This window comes from Plasmodium gaboni, chromosome 13, assembly GCF_001602025.1.
Source record: "Plasmodium gaboni strain SY75 chromosome 13, whole genome shotgun sequence".
NCBI classification, from domain to species: Eukaryota; Apicomplexa; class Aconoidasida; order Haemosporida; family Plasmodiidae; genus Plasmodium; species Plasmodium gaboni.
Genome location: NC_031493.1, coordinates 154248 through 180696, shown reverse-complemented (window position 1 = coordinate 180696; position 26449 = coordinate 154248). Strand labels below are relative to the sequence as shown.

General features: G+C 18.5%; 7 protein-coding genes across 7 annotated transcripts in view; 4 read left to right on the top strand and 3 right to left on the bottom strand.

The window, feature by feature from the left end:
* Window positions 1-287: 287 nt before the first annotated feature.
* Window positions 288-1422, top strand: PGSY75_1305600 (putative membrane integral peptidase, M50 family; the record flags this gene model as incomplete). The annotated part of the gene is made up of 2 exons (XM_018787121.1): window positions 288-1072; window positions 1215-1422. 2 exons carry the CDS (start codon window positions 288-290, stop codon window positions 1420-1422), a joined length of 993 nt encoding a protein of 330 aa, XP_018639863.1.
* Window positions 1423-1779: 357 nt separating this feature from the next.
* On the bottom strand, window positions 1780-4113 carry PGSY75_1305500 (putative mitogen-activated protein kinase phosphatase 1; the record flags this gene model as incomplete). The annotated part of the gene is made up of 1 exon (XM_018787120.1): window positions 1780-4113. One exon carries the CDS (start codon window positions 4111-4113, stop codon window positions 1780-1782), a length of 2334 nt encoding a protein of 777 aa, XP_018639862.1.
* Window positions 4114-4862: 749 nt separating this feature from the next.
* PGSY75_1305400 (putative AAR2 protein) lies at window positions 4863-6832 on the top strand (the record flags this gene model as incomplete). Its single annotated transcript, XM_018787119.1, has 2 exons — window positions 4863-6420; window positions 6558-6832. The coding sequence occupies 2 exons, from the start codon at window positions 4863-4865 to the stop codon at window positions 6830-6832; spliced, it is 1833 nt and encodes a 610-aa protein (XP_018639861.1).
* A 1436-nt stretch (window positions 6833-8268) lies between these two features.
* On the top strand, window positions 8269-18972 carry PGSY75_1305300 (hypothetical protein; the record flags this gene model as incomplete). Its single annotated transcript, XM_018787118.1, has 2 exons — window positions 8269-18546; window positions 18805-18972. 2 exons carry the CDS (start codon window positions 8269-8271, stop codon window positions 18970-18972), a joined length of 10446 nt encoding a protein of 3481 aa, XP_018639860.1.
* A 226-nt stretch (window positions 18973-19198) lies between these two features.
* Window positions 19199-20185, bottom strand: PGSY75_1305200 (transcription factor with AP2 domain(s); the record flags this gene model as incomplete). The annotated part of the gene is made up of 1 exon (XM_018787117.1): window positions 19199-20185. The coding sequence occupies one exon, from the start codon at window positions 20183-20185 to the stop codon at window positions 19199-19201; it is 987 nt and encodes a 328-aa protein (XP_018639859.1).
* A 1185-nt stretch (window positions 20186-21370) lies between these two features.
* On the top strand, window positions 21371-22615 carry PGSY75_1305100 (hypothetical protein; the record flags this gene model as incomplete). Its single annotated transcript, XM_018787116.1, has 1 exon — window positions 21371-22615. One exon carries the CDS (start codon window positions 21371-21373, stop codon window positions 22613-22615), a length of 1245 nt encoding a protein of 414 aa, XP_018639858.1.
* Window positions 22616-23483: 868 nt separating this feature from the next.
* The window catches only part of PGSY75_1305000 (hypothetical protein), a gene marked incomplete at both ends in the record, with an annotated part of 4446 nt that continues 1480 nt past the window's right edge, over window positions 23484-26449 (bottom strand). Inside the window, one exon of the mRNA XM_018787115.1 lies at window positions 23484-26449. This exon is cut by the window's right edge and continues 1480 nt beyond it. Coding sequence (XP_018639857.1) covers window positions 23484-26449 — 2966 coding nt within the window.

The window sequence follows — 26449 nt, the reverse complement described above, 5'->3', positions numbered from 1 at the left end:
AAAATAAAATATAAATAAAGTAGAAAAATACAGTTATGGAAGTAAAACAAAAGAAAATGCCTTATCATAAGTATATTATCAATTTGATATTATATTAAAAACAAGAAATATAATATTAAAAAAAAAAAAAAAAAAAAAAAAAAAAAAAAGGAATTTATAATATATATATATATATTTATATTTATATTTATATATGTTTGTATATGTGTGGGAATCGCTATTAATATATTTTTGAAGAGAAATAATTAGAAACATACAATATTAAAGAAATAAAAGATTGTAATACAATGGGGTCAAGAAATAAAATGTTACTTTATAATAACGCATTAATGGAACATAAAAGATTAGCTAGCAGTTTTTTATCAGTATATAAAGAAAAAGGTTATAATTATGAAAAGTGTCAGAATTGTTTATCATATTTTTTATCGTTAGTTCCTTTATTAATTGTAGGTGGAATACATTTATTTATAAAAATGAATGGTTACTATATTGGGAATTTATTTTTAACAATAACATATTTGTTTTCTTTATTTTTCTTTATATTATATTATTATAATTCTTATATAATATTTGTATTATTTGTTTTTTTCGCATTTTTGATATATTTATGTTTACATGAATTTGCACATGCATTGGTTGCATATAAATATGGTGACATTACTATGATATATAAGGGCTATTTATATTTAGATATATTGAATTATTTAGATATATTTCATACATTAATAATACCACTAATAACCTTATTTATAACAGGATTTGGTATTCCTGGGAATTTATATTGGTTACAATTACATTTTATAAGAAGTCGATTTCAGTTATCTTTTATATTTTTATCTGGTCCATTATCAGATATATTGTATATATTATTTATAGTTTTTTTTTATAATTTATATTCATATTTTAAGAATCATAAGAATTTAAATGTGCATCCACATTCAATATTGTTTATATCATTGGCTACAGCTGTTTCTTTCTTAGTGGATTCGTTTCTCTTAAACTTATGTCCTATTTTAGGATTTGATGGGTGGGGTATAATTGAGCCGTATTTACCCTATTGCTTAAACAATTTGTAAGAAAAAATAAAAAATATGTGACCATAGAATATATCAACTGTATAAATATTATATATATATATATATATATATATATATATGAATACATATATATTATTTCATATTATACATTTTCATTTAAATTTGTTTTATTTTTAGAATAAATGAAGAAATTGTGTACACCTATTTGTCGTATATATGTCCACTATTAGTGTTCATATATTTTAATTTCATTGAAACTAGATATTTGTTTTTTACCAGGATTGTTAATTTTATACTAGCCAGAATTTTAGGTATTGAATTGGGTCATGTAACAAATGGAGTTAATACTTTCCCAACTTTATATGCTTATCTTCGAAAAATGTAATATTCATTAATTTGAACATATAATAATATATAATTATATATATATATATATATGTACTAATTTTTTTATTTTTTTAATTAATTTTTGGTATTCATATTTTTCTATATATAACAAAATTACTTTCTTTTTTTTTTTTTTACACAAATAAGTTGTTTTGTTTTTTTTTTTAACTGACATATTGTTGTTTAATAAATAAATAAAGACAAAAAAAAGTAAAAAATAAAAGAAAATATATACATAGATGTATATAAATATATATATATATATATATATATATATATATATATATATTTGTTATTTATTTATTTGCATTGTTTTTTATACCTCTACTTTGTTGTAATATATTTCCACGTTTATTTAGTTTATGTAATTATTTATTACTATAAATGGCCTTAATATATCCGAAAAATATAGGGGCAAATAATCGCCTGAACATATTTTTGCCTCATAATTTTCACTCTGAAATAAGTTAATGTTTATTTGAAAAACAGAATAATAATAGTCTGAAAAGGTATCAATTTTTTTCAATAGATGGAATATTTCATCTACACTTAAAAATTTCGTATTTGTTATATGTGGATTAAGATATAAATACAAAAGTGTTATAAGAAAATATTTTAATGATAATAATATTATATAAAATTTTTCATCAATATTTTTATTTTTTATATAGTCCTGGTTTGTTAAACACGTAACGTGAAATTCTTCTTTAATTATATGATTAGATATATCATTAGTATTTATTAATATATCAATACATATAATAATACTTTTATATATTAAATGAAATATAACATAATTTACATTATTATAATATTCTGAATTTATATTGTTAATAATATTGTTTTCAATTTTGTTGTATGTTAATATTTTACATACATTAATTATGACTAATGATATATATGGAAATATTAAATAATGTTGATCATCATAATTTTGTTTCTTATTTAGTATAAGTGTAATAATTTGTAAGACTTCATAAATATGTTCATAATTTATTGTTACAAAATTATAGATATAAAATAATAGGGACATTATTACATATTCATAAGATATTATCATATCATGATCATTTATTTGCTGTTTTATTATATTTATATCTAATATTATATGTTGTTGTTTGATATTTAGTACATATTTTTCATCATTTTGTAAATATATATAACTTTTATTTAATTCATATTTTTTAAATAATTTCCTATAATTATCACTTGTTATAATATTTAATAATGATTCATTTTGATTATGATTATTTGTTGAAATATTTATTTGTTCCTCTTTATTATTACATATATTTTTTTTTGAATAATAATTTTGTAAATTATAATTACACTTAATTAGGGACTGATAGAAACTTTCTAAAAATGATTTTGTTTGTGAATTTATACTCCAGTTATTATATATCTTTAACATATAGGCAATAATTAAATTAGGGTTATACTTCTTTATATACATAATATAGCACATACATATAATAAGACTTATACTATTTGTTTTTTCGGATGTAGGATTTTTCATTCCATGATTACATATAATAAGGATATTATTTTGATTATTCATATTAATTTGTTTGTTATTATGTGTAGAATTTATATGATATATAAATTGTTCTTTATTTTGTGTTATTAGTGACATATTGTTGTCTTTTATTTGGTTTGCACATAAAGCCACATTATTATTCTGATCATTATATATTACATCATCATCATTACTATTATAATTATTATTATTATTATTATTATGAGATATATGATTTTCATTTGTACTTATCATAGAAGTAATAACTTTATATATCATATGTATATCTAAAAAATTGTAATAATTAATAGATTCATTATTTAAAGAATTTGTATTTTCAAAGGTTTTAGTATATACATTATATCTAAAATATAAAAGTTCATTATTTTTTCTTGTTTCTTTATTTTCTGTTTTTATAACAAATCCAGTTGATGTAAAATCATAAATATATTTGATGTTCAAATAATTATTTATAAAAATATTATTTATATGAATAATATTTCCTAAATATAAATTATCAAACATTTTTATAGGATAATTGATATATGCACTACTATTATATATATGTGAAGAAACTTGTCCTTTTATATCAACATTTGTATTAACACACAAGAAAGAATATTCTCTTTCAAAATCTATATATCCTCCTTTTAAAATGTATATATTATCTACTTTAATATTTGAAAAATATATATTATATAAATTAATACAATCATCATATATATTATTCATATTATTGTGATCATAAAAGATAATTTTTAAATTGTCTTTACTTATCATTTCTTTATTTATTTGTATCATCATCTTTTTATTATATATATTAATACTGCTTTTAATATGACCCTGGTTGAATAATTCTTCATTTCGAATATCTAATATGTATACATTTTTGTTACTTCCTTCATTTAATAGCAGTTGTATGTAATTATAAATATAAAATGAATTTATTATTTTACATGTTATGTTATTTTTTAAGGATGATGATATAAGAACCTTTTGGTTATTAGTACCATTATTAGGTTCTTCAAAATATTTTCCATTTGTTTGATCTCTCAATCGTTCTACATAATTATTATTTTTGCTACTTTCTATGTGTTCATTATTTTTTTGGTTTATTTTTTCTTCTTTTACTTTTTTTTTGAGCTCCTCAAAATCGATACTTTTATATTCCATAATTAAAAATAGGTAAAAATAGGAATAAAAAAAAAAAAAAAAAAGGAAATATATATGTATATAAATATATATATATATGGATATATATTTATGTGTTTATAACATTAATCAGTTAACATTTGTATCATTATTATAGAGAACATTTATATAAACGTTATTTTATTTTTATTTTATTTTTATTTTATTTTTATTTTATTTTTATTTTATTTTTATTTTATTTTTTTATTTTTTTCAAATCAGGAACAACGTTTATTTTGAAGTTCAATAATAATATATATCAAGGGGAAAAAAAAAATATTATATATATATAAATTCAATATAATATAAATGTAATATATAAATATTGTTTCCTTTTTAAAGAATTATAAATTATTATTCCTATAATTTTTTTTTTTTTTTTTTTTTTTTTAACGTATATTATTATTTATATAATTTTTTATGATATTAAATATTACATATATATATTTTTCATATAACCATTTAAAATATTATAAAAAGGATTTTTTTTTTTTTTTTTTTTTTTTTTTTTTTTTTTTTTTTTTTTTTTTTTTTTTTTTTTTTTTTTTTTTTTTTTTTTTTTTTTTTTTTTTTTTTTTTTTTTCTTTTTGTTGTTATTTAATTTTTTCTTAATTTCTATATTTCACATTTATATATTTTGTCCCCCATTTACAGTTCGTGATAATTTTTTTTGTTAGCGTGAAAATAAAAATTTATAATAATTTTATGCGGTTCTTTTTATAAGCGACAAAATGGGTGTAGAAAATAATGTAGGGATAGTAAAAGATGAAAAAAAAATATATGAAGATAACAATTTTATGTATAATGATAAATGCTCTTTAGTTATAATAATTGAGAACGGAATAAATAAAACAAGAAAAGGGGCAAATGTTAAAAGTAATAATGAAATAGAAGATGGGTCACAGAAAAATTTTAATATAAAGGAAAATAATTGTGAAGATAATAATAGAGATGATAATCATTCATATGATATAATAAATAACAATTCCTTGGATGAGGACAAGACTAAAGAGAAATTTCAAGATTTTCTAAAAAATGAAGGAAAAGAAAATCATATGATAAAAAAGAAGTATATTAAGTTACATATAGGTCTTGATTATTCAAATTTTAGTATGGATACCGATTTTAAAATCATAAAATTTATAAATAAGGGAAGTCATTTTTTATATTGGAATGATGATGATATACATTTTTTTGATGATACGAATAAGATAGAAAATATAAATTATACAGATGATAATAATATTAAGAATAATTTAAAATGGAGAGATGATAATAATGTTAGAGAAAATTTCCATTCAAGTAAAGAATACCAAATGAATGAAATGAGAAAAAATAATTGTGAAGAAATAAGAAATAGTCGTTTTCTATATTTTGATAGAGAACAAAAATTATTAGTTATAAAATATAATATGAAAAATAATAATTTTGTATATATAAATGAGCAGGATCCTACATATAAATATTTTTTAAATTTACATAATAAGGATTTTTTAGATGATACATTAATTAAAGAAAAGAAAAATTGTATTTTAATATATCCATATACATATACAAAAATATGGAATACTTTAACTACATATATAAATGATGAAGTAATAAATAAAATAGAACCTGTAAACAAAACATTTTCTTCATCTTTCTTAAAAGCCAATAATAATGATATGATAAATTTACACAATCAACCTTATATGTTTTATTCTGTAATACCTAAATATTCTTCCAAAAAAAAGAAAGAAAAAAAATATGAATATGAGAAAAATTGTAGAAATAATTCAAAGGAGAAAAAGGAAGATAACTTGGTAATAGATGGAAAAATAAATGATACAATTGACAAAGCTGATGAAAATATTATTGATATGTCTGATGATAATGTAAATGATAAATATTATGTTGATATAACTGATCGCTTTAATAATAGCAATAATTATACTAGAGAGAATAATACAATTAATAATACAAATGTAGAAGGAGAAAAAACATATTTTGAATATATATCTATTGATAAGGAAACAAATAAATATACGCCAAGTGATATAACTATTATGAACATGGAAAAATATTGGATATTAAAAGAAATAATTCAACAAGAATATACATATATATATTATAATAACGAACAAATAGAAGGATTTGTAAAATATTCAGACAAACTTTTTTATATATTAGGTGAGTTTCAATTTGCATTTATTTTATTTCATTTAGGTTATAATTATCAATCATTTATTCAATGGAGAAAATTATTTGAGCTTATGACTAACTCATCATATTTGGTCACAAATAGTACACGTAATAAATAAATATAAATAAATAAATAAAAATATATATATATATATGTACATATAAATATACATATATTAAACCACACACGTTTTATTTATTTACTTATTTATTTATTTATTTATTTATTTATTTATTTTTTATAGATTTTTTTGAAGAAGTTTTAAAAGCTATTTGTATACAACTGAGCTACCTGAGTGAAGATTTTTTTGATAACTCAGACAATAGTTTTATTTTATTTGGTATTTATAACATATATGAAATAATAAATAATATAGATGAAAAAATAAGACCACACAATATTACAACATTGATAGATAATATTGATTCAATTGTATATACAAAAATTGGTTTGCATTTACCTGATTTGTCTTTTGTCTATGAAGAATATCAACCCACATATGTCAACGAAGAATTTTAACAAGGCAATATGTATACATATATAAATAATATATATATGTATGTGCCTTTGTGTATTTATTAATCTTTTACACATATATTTAAATATGTGTATAATATTAAATATTATTATATAAAAATATAAATTAATATTATACATAATTTACTTTTACAATATAAAAAATGATAATTTGTATACTTTTTTTTTTTTTTTTTAAATTATAGACTATTTTTATGTTTATAAAAAATAACTTGTTTTGTTATATATAAAAAGAAAATATATATAATATATAAATATGTACATTTTATATATAAAATAAAAATAAATATTACATAATGGCATTTATGTGATAAAAAATATATTTTATTGGAAATATTTTTAGTGATAGAAAAAAAATAAAATAAATTAAAATAAAATAAAATAAAATAAACTTTTAACGTTTTAATAAAATAAAAACAGAGCCGTTAATATATTATAAATAATAAATAAATAAATAAATAAATAAATAAATAAATAAATATTATATATTATATTACCTTGTAGGACTCCAAAAAAAAAAAAAAAAAGATGCACAGTTAACTTTGAACTCTAATGTATATGATAAATAATTATATGTTACATTGTTTTAATATATAATAATTTATATATTAATTAAAAAAATAATAATAATAAAATAAAGTAAAAATTGGCTATTTTTGAGTTATCTAATAAATGTATTTATTTATTAAATGAATAGAAATATATATATATTAAAAATATGTATGTTTTATATATAAAATAAATAATACATAAATAAATATAAATATATATATATAATATATGTATATATAATCTCCTTCTTCCTTTATTTTTTTTTTATATATTCTTATTTTTTTTCTTAAATACAATATTATATATTTGAGATAAGCATATGGAATAAAAAATATATTATATATATAACATAATATATTGTAAGATTGTATTATATATATATAATAGCATAATATTGCTTATTATATTTACAAATTACATGTTACATATTTACATAATACTATTAGTATAGTTCATAAAATAACTGCATGAAAAGTATAAATATATATATTTTATATTACAATATTCCTTTTTATTTATTTATTTATTTATCTATTATTATTTAAATTTTTTTTTTTTTTTTTTTTTTTTTTTATTTATTATTATTTTTTCATTTTATTCCTGAAATATGTTTAAGAATATATTATTTTTAAATATAAAGGAAGAAATAAAATATAATATATAGATAAAAATAAAAAATAAAATTTATTTATAAGTATTTATACAGGAATAATTTTATATGTTCATATATATATATGACAATATTATAAGGAATATATAAATCTACAAAAGGAGATATTATATAAAAAAGGTGAACATATATTTATTTATTTATTTATTTATTGTTTTAATTTTTACTTAATATTTATAAAAAGAAGAAAAAAAAGATGGAGGGCCAATTTAATAATATGAATGAATTTTTCCAGTTTTTATATTCTGATAAGAAGAAAGTAAAAAGTAGTGATATAGAGAATATTAAGAAATATATGAAAGATATAATATTAAATGAGGAAGAAAAAGAAGATGAATTTTATGAATGTGTTAATATGTTATTTTTTACAAATAATAGGAGATATATAAAAAGTCATATAAGTATGTGTTTGTATTATTTGAGTATGTTAGTAAATAATATAAATAAGGAAGATAGAAATGATGATATATTAAAAACCAAGATATACGCATATATATTAAAAAGAATAGGAGATGGAAAGAGTATGAGTTATTATGATAGATCTATATTATGTAAACGTTTTTTTACATTTTGTTCATATTATAATAATATTATTGAAGAATTAAAAGGAAATAAAGATTTTTATTTATTATTTAGTAATTGCATACAATTTTTAAATAGTTTATTTTATACTGATGAAAAAATAATAAAATTAAATAAAAAATTCAAAAGAATGAAAAAGGATATAATAGATAAGTTGGTTAATAATATAATAAAACAAAATGTATGTCATTTGGATGTAGATATATCAAATAAAAAATTATTATTTAATAATAATAGTAATAATAATAATAAAAATAATGTTGATAGTTATAATACAAATGATACATCTAACGAATATATTGAAAATTTAAAATATTTTGTATCCATTTTTATTAATCAAACATATTGTTCATATTTAATTGTCGAATGTGTAAGTTTATTTTTATATACATATGGTCATTTGTTAAATGATGAAAAGTATAAAATGATATGTATTGAAAATTTTGAGAATTTATTTTTTCAAAATTTATTAAATACTAATAAAAATATTTCGATTAAATTTATAAAATGTTTTAAATATATTTTTGAGCATACAAGAAATGAAAATATTTTTGATTTAATATTAAAACAATATAATAGATATGATGAAATAGCTTTAATAAATTCTTTTTCATTTTATTATTACAACAAGGATTTATTTAATAAAACACATTTTTATAAATTATTAGATATTGTTATAAATATAAAAAAAAAAGAAAAAGAAAAGAATATTGACGACAGTATTAATAATATGATATATTTTATTTGCTTATATAAACTTCATCTACATAATGAACATACAGGTGCATTAAAATATTTATTTGAAGAAAATAAAAAAATGAATATAATAAAATTTAATGAGAAGATAATATTTTTAAAAACTATTAAATTTTTATTATCAAATGAAAAAGTTGAAGATATTAAAAATATTATATTATCTTATAAGGATATGATAATTAATTTTTTAAAAAATGATTTAAATGAAAATATAAAATTAGAAGCTTTAAATATGATACAAGAATTATGTTATATTTTAAAAAATGACAAAGATATATATAATACTTTTTCTAACATAATATTTGAAATATTAGATAAATATGGAAAGAATAATGATAAATTTTTATATTTTATATTATTATTTTATATACATAATGTTAATATAATTGAAGCCAATGAGAAATTTCTGAGTTTAATAAAAAATGTTTTTAATTTATGTGTAACGAAACAAGTATTAAAATATTTATATGGTATGAATATGTTATTATTTTTATTATTAAAAGATAGAAGTATGAATGACAAAAGTTTAAAGAACATAGACACATACATGAATGATATTATGGATAGAACTATATATAATAATAATAATAATTGTGGTGATGGAGGTGAGCTTTTTTATATTTATAATATGAAAGAAATAAAGAAAATACCATTGAATAAATTTTTTTATTATATATATTCTCTTGTATTATTATCATTTTTTAAGAGTAAGGAAATGACCAAAATATTGTCAGATTATATAAATAATATGAATAAGGATATATTGTCATTTATATGTTTTGATAAAATGGTGGATGCAAATATGTATGATGAGCATATATTAGGTGGGAGTTCAAAAAATGTGATAAATAAAAAAATGAGTGTATCACCGAATACATCGAAGAGTGTAAATACAAAAGAGAAACCAAAACAAACAACTAACAATAATATTAATAATATTAATAATGTGAATAAATTGAATAAATTGAATAAATTGAATGGTGGGTGTAATCTATTTAGTGATAAGAATCACCCTATGAACAAATTGAATAAAATTGTTTTTATTCTTTTACTATCATTGTTGCATTATATGGAAGAGAAAAATAAAAAATTTGAATTAAAAAAGAAAAAGAGAAAAACTCTAGGAACCTATTTTATAAGTCTAAAAATGAATGATATATTAATAAACAAAACAGAGGATGATCAGAATAATAATAATAATATATACCAATTTAATTATAATAAAGAATATGAATATTATGTAGACAATTTTGAAGAGTTATTACATAATTTATTATTAGAAAAAAATATATATCAATTATTGTTATATACATTTTATAAATATTTATATATTTATTGGATAGAAGAGACCTTTAATTATAAAAATCCTTATGTTTTAAAAAGATTTTTGTTATATTTATTTGAATATTTATTAAAAATATCTATGACAGTATGTGAAAAACAAAATTGTTATACTTTAATATTGTTATGTTTTTGTCATCCCCTTTTATTTTATAAAAATATAAATAATAATAAAAGTCAAAAGAAATTTAAAAATAAGTTATTACGTAATTTGATAATGCCAAATATACATCTCGATAATATAATACAATTTTTATTAAATGGAATAAATTATTATTCAAATGATTTACATAAGTTATTATGTTATAATATTATAGATATGTTGTATTTGTTGAAAGATAAAAAGGAAGATGATAATCATCTTAATGGTGATGATAATTATATGGATAAGGAAGAAATAATTTGTAGAGTAAATGAGAATAAAAAAAAATTACAAGAAATGATAAATAAATTTATAGATATGTTAGATGATAAAGGTGTGCAATCTATTAAAGATGAAGACATTGAAATATGTAAGGTTCCTTGGGATGTATTATATGTGGATCGAAATATATATCAACCAACAGTCATTGTAGAAAGTAAAAATATAAAAAGAGATAAATATTTAGTGTCAACATATGGTGAAGAAACAGCTGATTTAATTATGGAAGAAGAATTAAATAAAAAAAAAATGGCAAATACAAATAAAAGTTTAGGTGCGAATAAAAATGTTGGAAATAATAGTGTTCTATTAAATAAATCATTAAAGGATAATAAAAGTAATAAGAACAAAGCATTAACAAAAGATGAATTACAAATTGAAGAAATTAAGAATCAAAATGAAATTAGAAAAAATGTTTTTGAAATAATTGAAAAAAATAAATATATTTTAAATTGTTTACAAAAGTTGAGTTATATAGATGATATTTATGATACTAAATATATGAATATATTTATAAAAAAAATTATGATATTATTAAAAAATGATTTAACCACACGATATACACAAACATATTTAAATATTATAATAGATAATTTAATAAGTACTAATATGTTAAAATGTAAAAAGAATATTACTAGATGTTTATATAAAATAAGTAAATATAACAAAGCTGATGAATCAGCATTATTAATATTTAGTTCTTTTAATTTGAATGAAAGAATATCTTATATGTTAACATTATTTCTTTTCCCTATTATATTTCATAGTATAAATATGATAAATGATAAACAGATAATTTTGAATATTCTAAAAACCTTAGATATTTTATTATCAACGAAAACAGAAATTAATGATGTCGATGCATTAAAATGTTTACAGATTAGTTATTCAAAATTTGAAGATTTAGATGTAGAACTAGAATCATTTTTGAATAATTTTAATTCATATTTATTGAATAATAAAAATATTATAACTTTATTAGAATTTTGTATTACTCAAAATAGTGTAAGACGTATGATTATATTAAAATCATTATATAATTATGTGACTGATAATTTAAACAATGATAATACAAATAAGAATTATAGAAATTCTTTGTGTGTTAAAGGACTAGATATTTTTAGAAATGATGAACGTATATGTATGTATTTACATATATATAAAAATGACAATGAACCTAATACACAAAATTATTGTAATGTTATGATATCTAAATTGGGATTGGAAGATAAACCTATTGAACAATATAAATTGATAGATATGTTACAAAAAGAATGTTTAGATTTACAGAATATGATATGTGAAACGTTAGTTGAATCAACAGATCGAAATAAAATTAAAGATCTGTTTTTACAATTAACTTCTAAATATATTACTTTTAAAGAATATGGAAAAATAGGTGTTTTAAAAACTATAGAAAATTTAGCTAAACAGTATTATATTATTAGTATAGACGATGTAGAGTTTATTTTAAATTTTTTGTTAGGTTTATGTTTAGAAGATAAAAATGATATTAGCAAAATTAAGGAGTATGTTATTATGTGTGGTACATCCTTGATTAATTCTTATAATGAATATTTATTAAAATATAAGAATAAAAATAAACATAATAATAATAATAATAATCAAAATGTGATATATAAGAAAAAAAAAAATATGAATGAACATTATTTTGATAGTGATGATGATTCATGTTTTGAGCATAGTTCTGAATCTGATGGTGTATGTAATAAAGATGAAAAAAAAGAAAAAAAGAAAAATAACATAAATAAGAAGAAAGTAGGACAAAAACAAATTAATAAAGAATTAGAAGAATCATTTAAACGTATATATAATGTATTAAATAAATATCAAGATAATAAAAAAAGTAAGAATAAAAATGTGCTTGATTTGATTGTTGTTATTTTTTATGGATGTTTAGGTTCCAATTTAAAAAAAGAATCCTTAGAATTATTAAATAAGTTAATTGAACAAATGTTGCATAGAGATACAGATAATTTTACACAAATAGAAATTAGTAGTATAATTCCAAAATTTATAGAAAATTTAAAAAATGGAACTGATACATATAGTGATGAAACAATTAATGGTGATGAAACAATAAACGGTGATGATAAAATAAACCATGTGAATAGTAGTAATAATAATACACCACAAATGATAAAACAATTAAATAAATTAAATGGTAATAATAAAAATAATGTAGAGAAGACAAATGGAAATATCAATATCATGCCCTTGCCAAGTAATAATAAAAAAATGAATGAAAAAGGTATGAATAAAAAAGGGAGCTTAACCAATAGAAATAATAACAAGAATAAACAAAATTCAGATAATTGTCTTATTTATTTAGATGAATATGATGTAGATATATTTTTAGAGAAAATATTTAATTTGATATTTAGTTCAAATAAAGAATTAAGAATAAGAAAAGGTTGTTGTTTATTATTAGGAAGTCTAATAAAAGCTCATGGTATGGATTTTTTTAGAAGATATAAGATCTTAGAAAAGATTAATGAGAATATTCATTCAGAAGATATTAATAAAAGACAAAGTTTTTATTTATCCTATGGTTGCTTTTTTAAAGTATTAAAATATAAATTTGAACCTTATATTATGAAAAATTTTAATCTTTTATTAGAATGTTATAATGATAGTGTAAATAATATAAAAGTATTAGGAATTAATGTTATTGAAGATATATTAAATGATATTGGTCCATATGGTATGAAGAAAATGTTACCAATGATTATATTAAATTTAAAAACATCTAGTATAAAAAGTAAAAATATTATATCTTATTTAGATACATTATATTTAATTATATGTAAATATGATATACTAAAGTTTGTAGATAATATGACATTAGTAAATTTAGTAAATTTATTATGTGATTTAGTATCAGAAACAAATATTAAAGTTAAAGAAATATGTATCAAAATATTTAATAAATTAGAAAAATATATAACAAATGAAGAATTAAAAAATATTAGTAGACAAATATTATTATGTATATATTCACCTAATGATAATCATTTAAATGATTTTTTAGATATATTTTTATCTATACATTTTAAATATAAAATTGATAACATTGGTTTATGTTTATTATTTCCTATATTTAAAAAAGGAATAAATAATATTAGATTAGAAATGAAAAAAAAATCATTACAAATATTTTATTTCTTAATATATTTAGTACATGATCATTCATTATTTATTATATATTTTAATAGTCTCTTTTCAACTCTTATTCTATTATTAAATGACGCCATACCAGAAATTAGATACTTGACTGCAAGATCCATTGGTAATATTAGTCAATTTTTAGATATGAATCAAAAATTATTTTATATTCAACACATTTTTCATATATTAATAAGTACTTCATCTTCTGTTGAAAAGAGTGGAGTGGCTTTATGCTTGTCATCTATATTATCCAAGTCGCCTGAAAAGGTGGCTGATAATTTTATATCAAAAATAATACACATGATAGATGTAAAGAAATATATGCAAATTAAATCAAAACGTGCAAATGTGTTCGCTGGTAAGGATAAAGTTGATGTTAGTAAGAAGAAGGAGATGGGTGGAAAGAAAAATAAGTTGAAAAGGAAGAAATATAATAAGGGACATGCAAAAAATGATGATATTGACAAGGAAGTTTATGATGACAAAGAAGATTATTATGATGATGATGTGGATGAAGGAGATTATGATGATGTGGACGAAGATGATGATGATGATGATGTGGATGAAGAAGATTATGATGATGATGTGGATGAAGAAGATGATTATGATGATGATGATGAGGAGGAGGAGGAGGAGGATGATAATGAATATAATTATAACGATGATACATTGGAAATACACGATCCAGATGATTACGATTTTGAAGGGGATGATGATGATGATGATGGTGATGATTATGATAAAGGAGTAGAAGATGAAGAAGATGACTACGAGGAAGAAGACGAAATGAATGATAATGAAGATGAAGATGATGAAGAAGATCTTTTTGAAATGTATTCTGATGAAGAAAGTGATAGTGATTATTATGAGATTATAAATAATAAAGATAATGATAAAAAATTATATTATTTAAATGGACATTATTTAATGGATAAGAATGAAAAGAATGAATATATTATAAAAGTTGATGAGAATTTATGTAATTGGAAATTAATATATGATAAAAATATGATAAGTAGTGCAAGTAGTAAAGAAGGTTTAATAGGTTTTTTTATTTATATGCCTGAATGTGAAGAAACATATACAGAAAAGTTTTTAAAAAAAATTCTTCAGAAATTAATATTATGTTTAAATGATACAAATGAAAATGTAAGAGATATAACGCTAAGAGCATGTAAAATATTAATAAGTATATATTCAAAAAATAATACTTCTTTAATATTAAAATATATTGAAAATAAGATTTATAATAACTATTGGAGAATTAGAAAAGATTGTGTTATTTTATTAAATGTTTTAATAGAAAAGAATTTACAAATAAATAAAGAAGAACGTGATTTTGAATTATTAAATACTTTACATGAAAGATTTTATTTTATGTTATCTATAATATGTATAATGAAGAATGATAAAAATATTAATGTAAGACAAACAGCATATACTATATATAAAAATTTTGTAAATAAAAAATTATTGCAAGATATGTGTTCCATATTATTAAAAAAAATAACCCAAAATTTATCTTCAAAAAATAATTTTAAACAAGTAATTAGTGCATTGTCATTAGGTGATTTAGTTTATAAAACAGATACTCGTCAATTAGAATCGATATTAGAACATATGGTAAATGAATTTAAAACAACAAAATTTATATCAATTAAGAAAGGTATATCATTAGGATTTTATGAAATATTTTCAAAGAATAAATATGATAATTTAATTATAAATCATATACATAATATTATACATATGATAAAAGAATTAGCATGTCATCAAAATACATCTGATAAAATTAAATTATTATCATCATTATTAAAAAATATAGATTCATCAGTTTTGAAAAATATTATAAATGAAATATTTGATAATGTCCTTGAAACTCCAACTACAAGTATGAAATTTTTTACATCTAAACATCATATTAATTTTAAAAGTATTAAAATATTTTTACATGTACATACTGAATTAGTTTTAGAGTTTATTATACATCATGTTTTTAAACCTCCTTATGATGCATGCAAACTAAAATTATTGTCTTATATTTCGTATGCTAAAACGGGTGTAAGTAAAAGTATATTTCCAAAAATTCTTAGGATATTTATTAATTTAATTTTACACAATATAAATAGATTAAAAGAAACACATGAAATTGATATTAAAAATTATGCTTTAATTCTGTCGTCTTTTAAGGAAGAGAATAAAGAACAATATAAAGATGGACACGAAAAGGGAAATATTAAAGACAATATGAATGATAATACAATAACATATAATGAGAAAGAAAAAAGTAAAAACAATAAAATAAGTAGAAACAGTTCATTTTATAATAATATAGAGTATTCTAATGAAACACAAAATATGAATGAACCATTCTATGAAATAGATATGGATATGAAAGATATAACTAAGTGTTTAAAAGATTTTTTAAGAAATATAAATGAGAGAAATGTAGATATATTTATTGAGTCCTTATTATCAGAACTGAAATTATATTCTAGTAAATGTGATTTATCATATAATAGTTTATGCAGAACATATGATTGTTTAAAATTAGAAGAAGATAAAAAATCACAAGAATCTGCAGATTTATTAAAAAGATATTTTATTATACATGATAAGAATAACTTAGATGAGTTATCATATTTAGAATATAAAGAAAATAATGGAAAAATTCGAGAGATCATTTTATCTATTTTTAAATACTTCTTAGATATAATAAATAATGAAGATATATCTTTATTATTATCAAATGAAAATTTAATGAGTACACAAGATAATATTAATAATATAGATAATATAAATAATATTAATAAACCAAAAAATATAATAAAAAATATAAATAAAAAAAATATAAATGTATATAAAAAAATGTATTTATTAAATATAGAAAGAATAGAAATGTATATAAATGTTTTATCAAATTATGTTTTTGTAGATATTAATAAAGATGTACTTGATATATCATCTATAATATATATATATTTAATAGAATTAATTAAAAAATTAGAAGATAATTATAGATATACTAATATATTTTATGATGTTATAAATAAATATTGTACTGATAATAATTTCAATGAAATAGTACATGATAAATACGAAATTGTAGGATTAAATTTATGTAAACCATTATTTTCATCTTTAATGAATATGTTTACTAATGTAGTATTATTATCTAATAATACAGATATTAAAACAAAGGCAATAGATATTATCAGAAAATTATTTATATATACAAATATTAATATATCAAGACCATTCATGTTAAAGATATCAGGTATTCTTATACGTATCTTAACAAATAAATTTATTGAACAAGCCAAATTTTATATATTTTCAACTTTTGAAGTATTAATTAAAAAAGGAAGTGATTATGTAAAACCATTAATACCACAATTACAAACTTGTATTATAAAATCATTAAATAATGAAAATTTAAAAAATCAAATTATTTATATTTTAAATATTATATCTGAGAAAAAATTATCTAGAGTTGATTTACTAATAAATGATTTATTAAATAATATTAATGTACAAATAAATTTACAAATATCTATTACTATATTAATGATATTATCAAATATTTTAAATAATGCAGATATTAATATAAAAAATATATTAATTAAAATTATAAATTGTGTTAAACCATTATTTAATCATACTAATAAAGATATATCCTTTTATTCAACAAAAATATATATACTATTAATATTTTTACATATACCAAAAAAAAAAGAATATCTTGAACCTATTTTATCCTTAAAAAGTAATACTTTAGATACTACTTCCTATTACTTTGTTTTACATATTAGTGAGATTAAGAACGTTTATGATATTTTAAAAAAAGAAAATTTTATAGATACATTTAAAGAAATATATTTACATATGATAAAAGAAGAAGTCAATAGTTTACAACATATATGTTATCAAATTTTTTATAATTTAACAAAATATAATTATGATAATAATGATTGTTTATTATTTATATATAATATTATTAATCTCTTGAAATTACCTCCATTTATAATGATATCTATTGAAATACACAGATATTATTTTAAGGCAATAAAAAATATTTTTAAGAAAAAGAATGATATATACAAAGAAAATGTGAAGAACTTTATGATTATAATGGATAATATATTATTAGCATTGTTTAATAATATACCCGCCTTTAAATTACTGGTACGAAAAATAAGAATGTTTTAAGTTTTATATGTTTTTATGTCTTCATATATTGCCATATATAAATACAAAAATAAATATATGTAAATAATATTATTAATATTATTGTAATATATGTATTTTGTATATTATATATGTTTTATATATTTTGAATATTTTATATATTATATATATTTTATATATTATATATATTTTATATATTATATATATTTTATATATTTTGTATATTTTTACATTTTAATTTTTTTATTATTTTAGGGAGAAAGCTGTACAAGGTGTATTTTAGAAATGAATGATGAAAATCAGTATAAGAATAAATTAGACTTTTTAAAACAAAATATGGAAAGTAAAAAGTTTAATCAGTTAGTGGAATATATAAATCGTGTTCTGATTAAGAAGATTAATGTTATATCAGATTCTGATTAAATAAATAACATAAAATAAAAAATAAAACAAAAAAAAAAAATTGTTTTACATGTACATATTATATTAATTTGATATATGTGTGTGTTTATATTCAGTATGTTGAAATATATATATATATATATATATAAATTTTAAATGTGTTAATTTTGATAACTGTTTAATTTAAAAAACATAAAAATATTTATATATATATTTATATTTACATGTGGTGTTATAAAAAGAGTAGCTACTTGAGTGGTATTCTTCCGCTTCGTATTCTATTTCTTTGAAAAACGAATTGGTAGTTTTTAAAAAGTTTATATCGTCTACACATGACAGCTAAATGATATGCTTCAAGATAATCATTATTTTGTATTTTAAATATTTGAAATTTTCTTACACCTGCTTCATTATATGTACAAATATATGCATGATAGGAAGGTTCATAAAATACACCTCTATAACCACTTTTATTTTTATCTGGAATAACATTAATTTGTTTAATTAATTCATTATTATATTTAGCTATTAGGTTACTATCCATAACATTGAGAGGTGTATTTTTTGTATCTTTTTTTTCTTGATCCTTGATATTATGTTTATTAAATCTTTTATTATATTGATTAGCTAATATTATTGCTTTATTTCTCGCTGCTTCAAAATTTCTTTTTTTTTTACAACTAAAGCTTCTAAAAACTTGAATTCCTTGTTTATAATGATATACAAGAAATCTTTTGAAAATATTATCATAGACAATGTTTTTCCTGCTATTTTGTATTAAACCAATACGTTGTCTCCTTTTTTTTTTAGGATAAAAAAATTCTAATCTTTTAGCTGACCCAGTATTTAAAATTCTTTGTTCTTTTGGTTTTTTTTTTCTTTTCAATCCTCCGCTTCTACCACTAAAATGTTTTTTATCATAATAAAAGGGTGAATCATTATTAATTCCTTTTAGTATACATCTATTATAATAAAAATTTCTTTTTACATTATTTAATAGAAATAAGTTATTTTGTTTTATCATATATATATCAGACAATAATAGAAATTCTCCATTATTTTTCTTAACATTTAAATGATCATTTTTTTTTATTTCATATAAAGTTGAATAATTATTCTTTTTTATACTATCATAAAAATATTGTAATTTTTCTTCTAAAAGGTATTTATTATATAGGATATTTTTATATGGACATTGATGTTTATATAATTTTGTATAATATCTAAAAATCATTTTTCATTTTTTTATAGGTATTATTTATATATATTTTTACTTTTTTTAATAGAGCAATCATTTTTAAATATATATTCTTATTATTTATAATTTGTAATACGAAAAAAATTGATAACAAAAAAAAAAAAAAAAAAAAAAAAAAAATTGTTATTAAAATTGTTTTTAAAAATAACGTTTGTGTTGATACTTATATATTAAGTATAAATTAATTATATATAAAGTACACATAATTATAATATATATGTTATGATTTATGTGAACAATATAAGTGCTCTTAATTTTTTGCTTACATTTTTGTATATATATACAATATGAATTATTATTAATTTTTCTTTTCTTTTTTTTTTTAAACTACTTTTTAAGGTACAAAAAAAAAAAAAAAAAAAAAATAAATAAATATAAAACTATAAAATATATTATATGATAAATTAAAGAGAAAAAAAGAAAAATATAAAGAATAAAAATAAGCATGAAAATCCTTATTTGAGAAAAAAATTGTATGATTAATATATAAATGATTGAACATATATGAAATATTATTTGTGTGGAAAAATGTATATATAAATAAAATAAATAAATATATATATATATCAAGTATATATTTCATCACAAAATACACATTAATTGGTATAAATATATATATATATATATATATAATCATAATTATTTATTTTTTAATTTTTTTTTTTTTTTTTTTTGGTGTGTATATATTTTCTTTTTCTTGTTTAATAAATAAATATATATTTGTATATTTATTAATGTTTATGTTTATTTTATAAACCCGAATAATACATAATAATGAACATTTAAAAGTTAAAGCTTATCATTTTACAAGTAGCAGAGAAATATAAAAAGTTAACCTTATTTTATTAACAATATGAATATATTGTTATGATATATTTTATTACTATATATATAATGTATTAAAAAAAAAGAAAAATAAAAGGAAAATGTTAAAGAAAAAATTTAAAAGCAAAAAAATTTATAGGCTTTATAAGATTTGAAAATTAAGATATAACAGAATAAAAATATAGGAATATGTTTCAACCAATCGACAGAAATATATATATATATATATATATATAAACATGTTTAAATTAGAAAAAGAAAAAATTTATAAATGCATATATATATGAATACTTCTTATGACCATTATATTATACATACATACTTTAGTTGAGAAGAATGAAATTGTGGCATATATTATTTGAAATTACTGTATTTAGTATTATAAATATTATTCTTAATTCCTCAAATTTATCTATTGTTATTTGTTTTATGAATGGCAATTATTTAAATAAGACATATACAAAAGGTACACATAATAATAAAACATATAATATTTTAAATATATATAAAATTAAAGATGCTTTTAAATTATATATGACAAAAAAGTTTAAATATAAGTATCGAAATACATTAGAAAAAAGAATAAAGAAGGGACAAAAACGTAATGAAATATATCAAAAATTAAAAAAAAAACATAGTGCATATATAGTAATAACTGAAAAATTAAGTAAATTAGATCCTAATCAAGAATATTTTAAATATGATAAAAATATATTAAAAGAATATGAAAATATACCAGATATTTATAAAAATAAAAAACTTGGAAGGAAATTTAATCAATATGATTATTGGTATTCATCCAAAAAAAAAGAAGCTAAATATAATTATAGTAGACATGTTAATTTTGCTATTACAGAAAATAAATTTAATTTTAAAAATGTTTTTTCATATTTTCATATATTAGAAATTGTACATGAGAAATTTAAAAACAACTCTTTTTATATTAATGGCTTACAATCATTTATAAATAAATATTATGATCCGATAACACAGAAAAGAATTAAATTTTATGATAAAATTAAAGAAATGCACGAAATGAAAAATAAAAAGGGTGAAAATATAAAAGATGAAAACAATGATACAGATAATAATGCAAAGAAAAAACTTGACAACATTGGTAATAATAATAAGATGGATAGTGATAAAGATAATTCAAAAGATATATCTAGAAAAAATAAAGATACATCGTTAAATGAGGAATTAAAACAAAATGATGAACACAAAGAAAGAAAAAATTTTTCAAAATTAGATATGTTTGAAATAATAAAAATGAATATAGATGGATACATGCATAAAAATGAAGTAAATCCTGAAGATTCTTCATTTACACTTTTTGGTTCTAATACAAGTTGTCTTTTAAAAAAAAAAAGATCTCCTGTCGCTTATGATATTAGTTGTCCTTTTAGGAAATCTCCCTTATCTTCTAAACGAAGAAGGCAAAAAGAGAAAAAACTTTTTGATATTATAAATTTTAATTGTAAAACAAGAAAGGAAAGATTAATGTTAAATGCTGTAAAGAGGTTATCTATTAAAAAATTAAAAGGAGAGGATTATATATTAGACGCTACGGATCGTGTATAATATGATTAAACTTATGTATTTAATCTTTTACAACATGGTAATATGAATAAAAATATTAATATATTTAAAAATAAAATAGAGAATATTTCATGACACAAATGTGTTAATATTTTATAGTGATAATATTTTTATATAATAAACAGATTATTTTCTTATTTTTACTTATTATATATATATATATATATATATATATATATTATTTTTATCTTTTATTTATTTTATTTATTTATTTTTTTTTTTTTGTGTGCTAGTTGTATAAACTATACAATTTCAAACCTTTAAAATAAAATTCATTAATATTATGAAACTTATATGTTTATGTAATTATAAATATAAATATATATATATAATTTTATTTTTAATGTTTAAATATTTTAATCATAAAGAAAATGTGATGTATTCATATCAAAATTTAAATTTGATATATACACATAAATATATGAACACACACATGATATCATATATTTTTAAAAATTAATCGTGAATATCATTAGCTATATATAAAATAAATAATACGAAAGAATAATATTAAAAATTGGATAGAAAAAAAAAAAAAAAAAAAAAGAAATATGAAATAGCTAAAAAATTTTAAAAACTAGCCAAATAAAAAAAAAAAAAGCTAGATAATTATTAAAATTTATTAAAAAAAAAAAAAAAAAATGTCCATTAAAAATAATCATTTTAAGTATATATATATATATATATATATATATATATATATATATATATATATGTGCTATATATATATATATATATATATATATATATATATATATATATATGTAAATAATTGTGTATTATTTTTCTTAGCCTACACATTTGAGACAACACTTCATATTTATATGAATATATAAATATATTATAATACTTAATTTTCTTTTATTTCAGTAAAAAAACTTTCGAGGGTATTTTTCTTTTTAATTTTTGTATTTTTCTTATCGTGAGAAAAAAGAGTATCAACTGCTTGATTTTTAGTAACACCTGTAAAAAATTTATCTAAGAATCCATTTTCTTTTTTTTCTACAAAAGTTTTGGATGAATTTATATATACTTGAGAAGTACTTTTAATATCATGTAAATTTTTCTTTTCATCATCTGATATATTATTTTGTTGATTAGCATAACTTTTTTCATATATTTCTCTACGTTTTTGTTCATCGTCTTTATTATCTTCATAATAAATAATATTTTCCTGAGTGTGTTTTGAATTTTCATCTTTAATTTGTCTTTTTAAGTATTCGTTTGTAATTTCACTATGTAATGTACTATATTCGTCATCTACTAAGCTAATAGATAGCATCATATTTTTTATATTTTTAAATAAGCTTGAAACTTTAACAGCCAATCTTTGATTTTTCTTATCATTTTTGAGTATAGCAAACATTCTCATAATCCATTTATCATATAATTTGTTTAACGATTTTAATGTATCATTAGCTGTTTTATTTTTTCCATCATTCATATAGTCATGATACATATTTGCAAATAACTGTTTACAAAAAAGATCTATTCTAGATCTCATTTCATCGTATTGCTCCCAAGGTAATAAGGCTGATTCTTCGTTATTTGATTCATTATCTAAGGATAGGTTTGGATTTTTTTGTAATAAGTTAACATATTTTTCATAAGATATTAGATTACATTCATTCATAACAACATATTTTTTTTCAACATTATATCCAAGACAACTTTCGATTTTATTAGATCTTGGTTCTATTTCATTTTTTTGTAATTTTATGACTGATATTTGTTCAAAGTTATCAAAGTATAATGGATAATAAATACATCCATTATTAGTATATTCATCATTATTATTATTATTATAATTATTATTAATTCTTGGTTTATATTCTTCATCGTCAAAATTTTCATTTCCAAGTTCCTCATCTTCATATGCATCGTTCTCTTCTTCATCTTCTTCCACTTCATCATCTAAAAATTGCATGACTCCTTCATTATTATTACCATGATGATTAAAAGATTTATTTTTATTTTTTTTTTTCAAAGGGTTCAATTTTGAGGGTGTTGCATTTTTCATACTTGAATTGACATAATCTTCATTATCGTCTTTCTGTGAATGGATATGACTTGACATAATATCATTATTATTATTTGATTCATTTAATATATCTTGATTGTTTTCATTTATTTGTAATATATTTTCTTTATTTTCTACTTCATTTAAAATTTGCATATCAAATACAGGTACCCAATCATATACTAATTGATTATTTTTTTTAAAAATAGGATATAAACCATATATATAATTAGATGTATCTTTGACATAAGGTACTCCAAAATTCGACATATTAACCCAGTTTAAGTAATGGCATGAGGGCAGAGATAAAACATCTTCATATAGTATTGTTATATGATATGTGTTATATTTATTTGGTTTTAGATTTGTAAAATTTTCATAAATTTTGTAGAGTGTACATGTATATGTATTATTTATATTTGTTGTAGTAACATTTTCATATATATATGGGCATGTAATAATAAAGAGTAAATAGTCATAAGCACATATAGCTACAGGTAATCCTTTCAATAAGATAGTATTAATAATATAACCATATGTAGAATATATACGTAAGAAGTTATTTGATGTTACTACTGCTACAAAATTATTACCATTAGCAACACCTTTAATATATTCATCTGATGGAAGATATTTATTCCATATAATATTATCTTTTAAATTATGAAAACATAAGATACTATTATTTTTATTTCCAGATTTCTCATATGGATTAGATGCTAATGCAAAACCATATGCACTTAAAGAAGCACTAGTAACATTATAAATATCAGTAATTTTTTTTTTTCCAATCTCTTCACCTCTAAATAAAAATATATATATATATGTTTTACTTCCTTCTTTTTTTTTTGTTATATGTCCAATATCGTTCCAGAACATACACCATTGATCATTAATATTTTCTGGTTCTTCACATAATCCAGGAGCAAGAACTATAAAATCATCTAAATTTATTTTAGTGTAATTTGTTATTTGTTTTTGTAAATGGTCAACTTGTTTCTTTAATTCTCTTAGTTGATCAAATTTATCTTTTACATACGTATTAAATCCAATCATACTTCTTTGATCATCATCATTATCAAATAAATAATTCCCATCTCTATCAATAACAACATCTCTATTTTTATTAATAAAATTCTGAAGATTATATTCTTTAGGGTTATATATATTTTCATCTTCTCCATATTTACTTTTATCAACTGAATGAATATTGTGTTGAATATTCATTTGATTACTTTCAAAATCATCATATATATTTGATATAACTTTGTTATGCTTTGTTTCTTTTGAGGTTTTTAGATGAGTACTTAATTTATGTAATTTTTTCATGGTACCTTCTGCACTTTCTTCGTAATTATAATTAGAAGCATCGTCTTTATCATTCTCATCATTAAAATTGTGATTTTGTCTATCATTTTTATGATGTCCATCTGGTTTATAATTATTATCGTTCTTATCCTGTATATTGTGTGTAAGGTGTTTATTATTTTCTTTGACTTTTTGTTCGTTTGCATTAATTTCCTTTTCAATATTTTTATAAGACAAGGGGAAAGATTCTTGACTTTCATCATCATCAGAAAAAATTTTTTTTTTTCTTCTTTTCATATTTGTAGAATTGAAATTATCATTATTGGATATGCTAATTCTTTTTTTTTTTTGTACACTAGCTGATGCATATTCGTTTGTAATTTTATCATTTTCTATATAATTATTATAAAAATATTGATCATTTTTATTATCAATACTGAAGCTATTAAAAATATCATCATCGTTTCTTTTACTTTTACGTTTAGTGT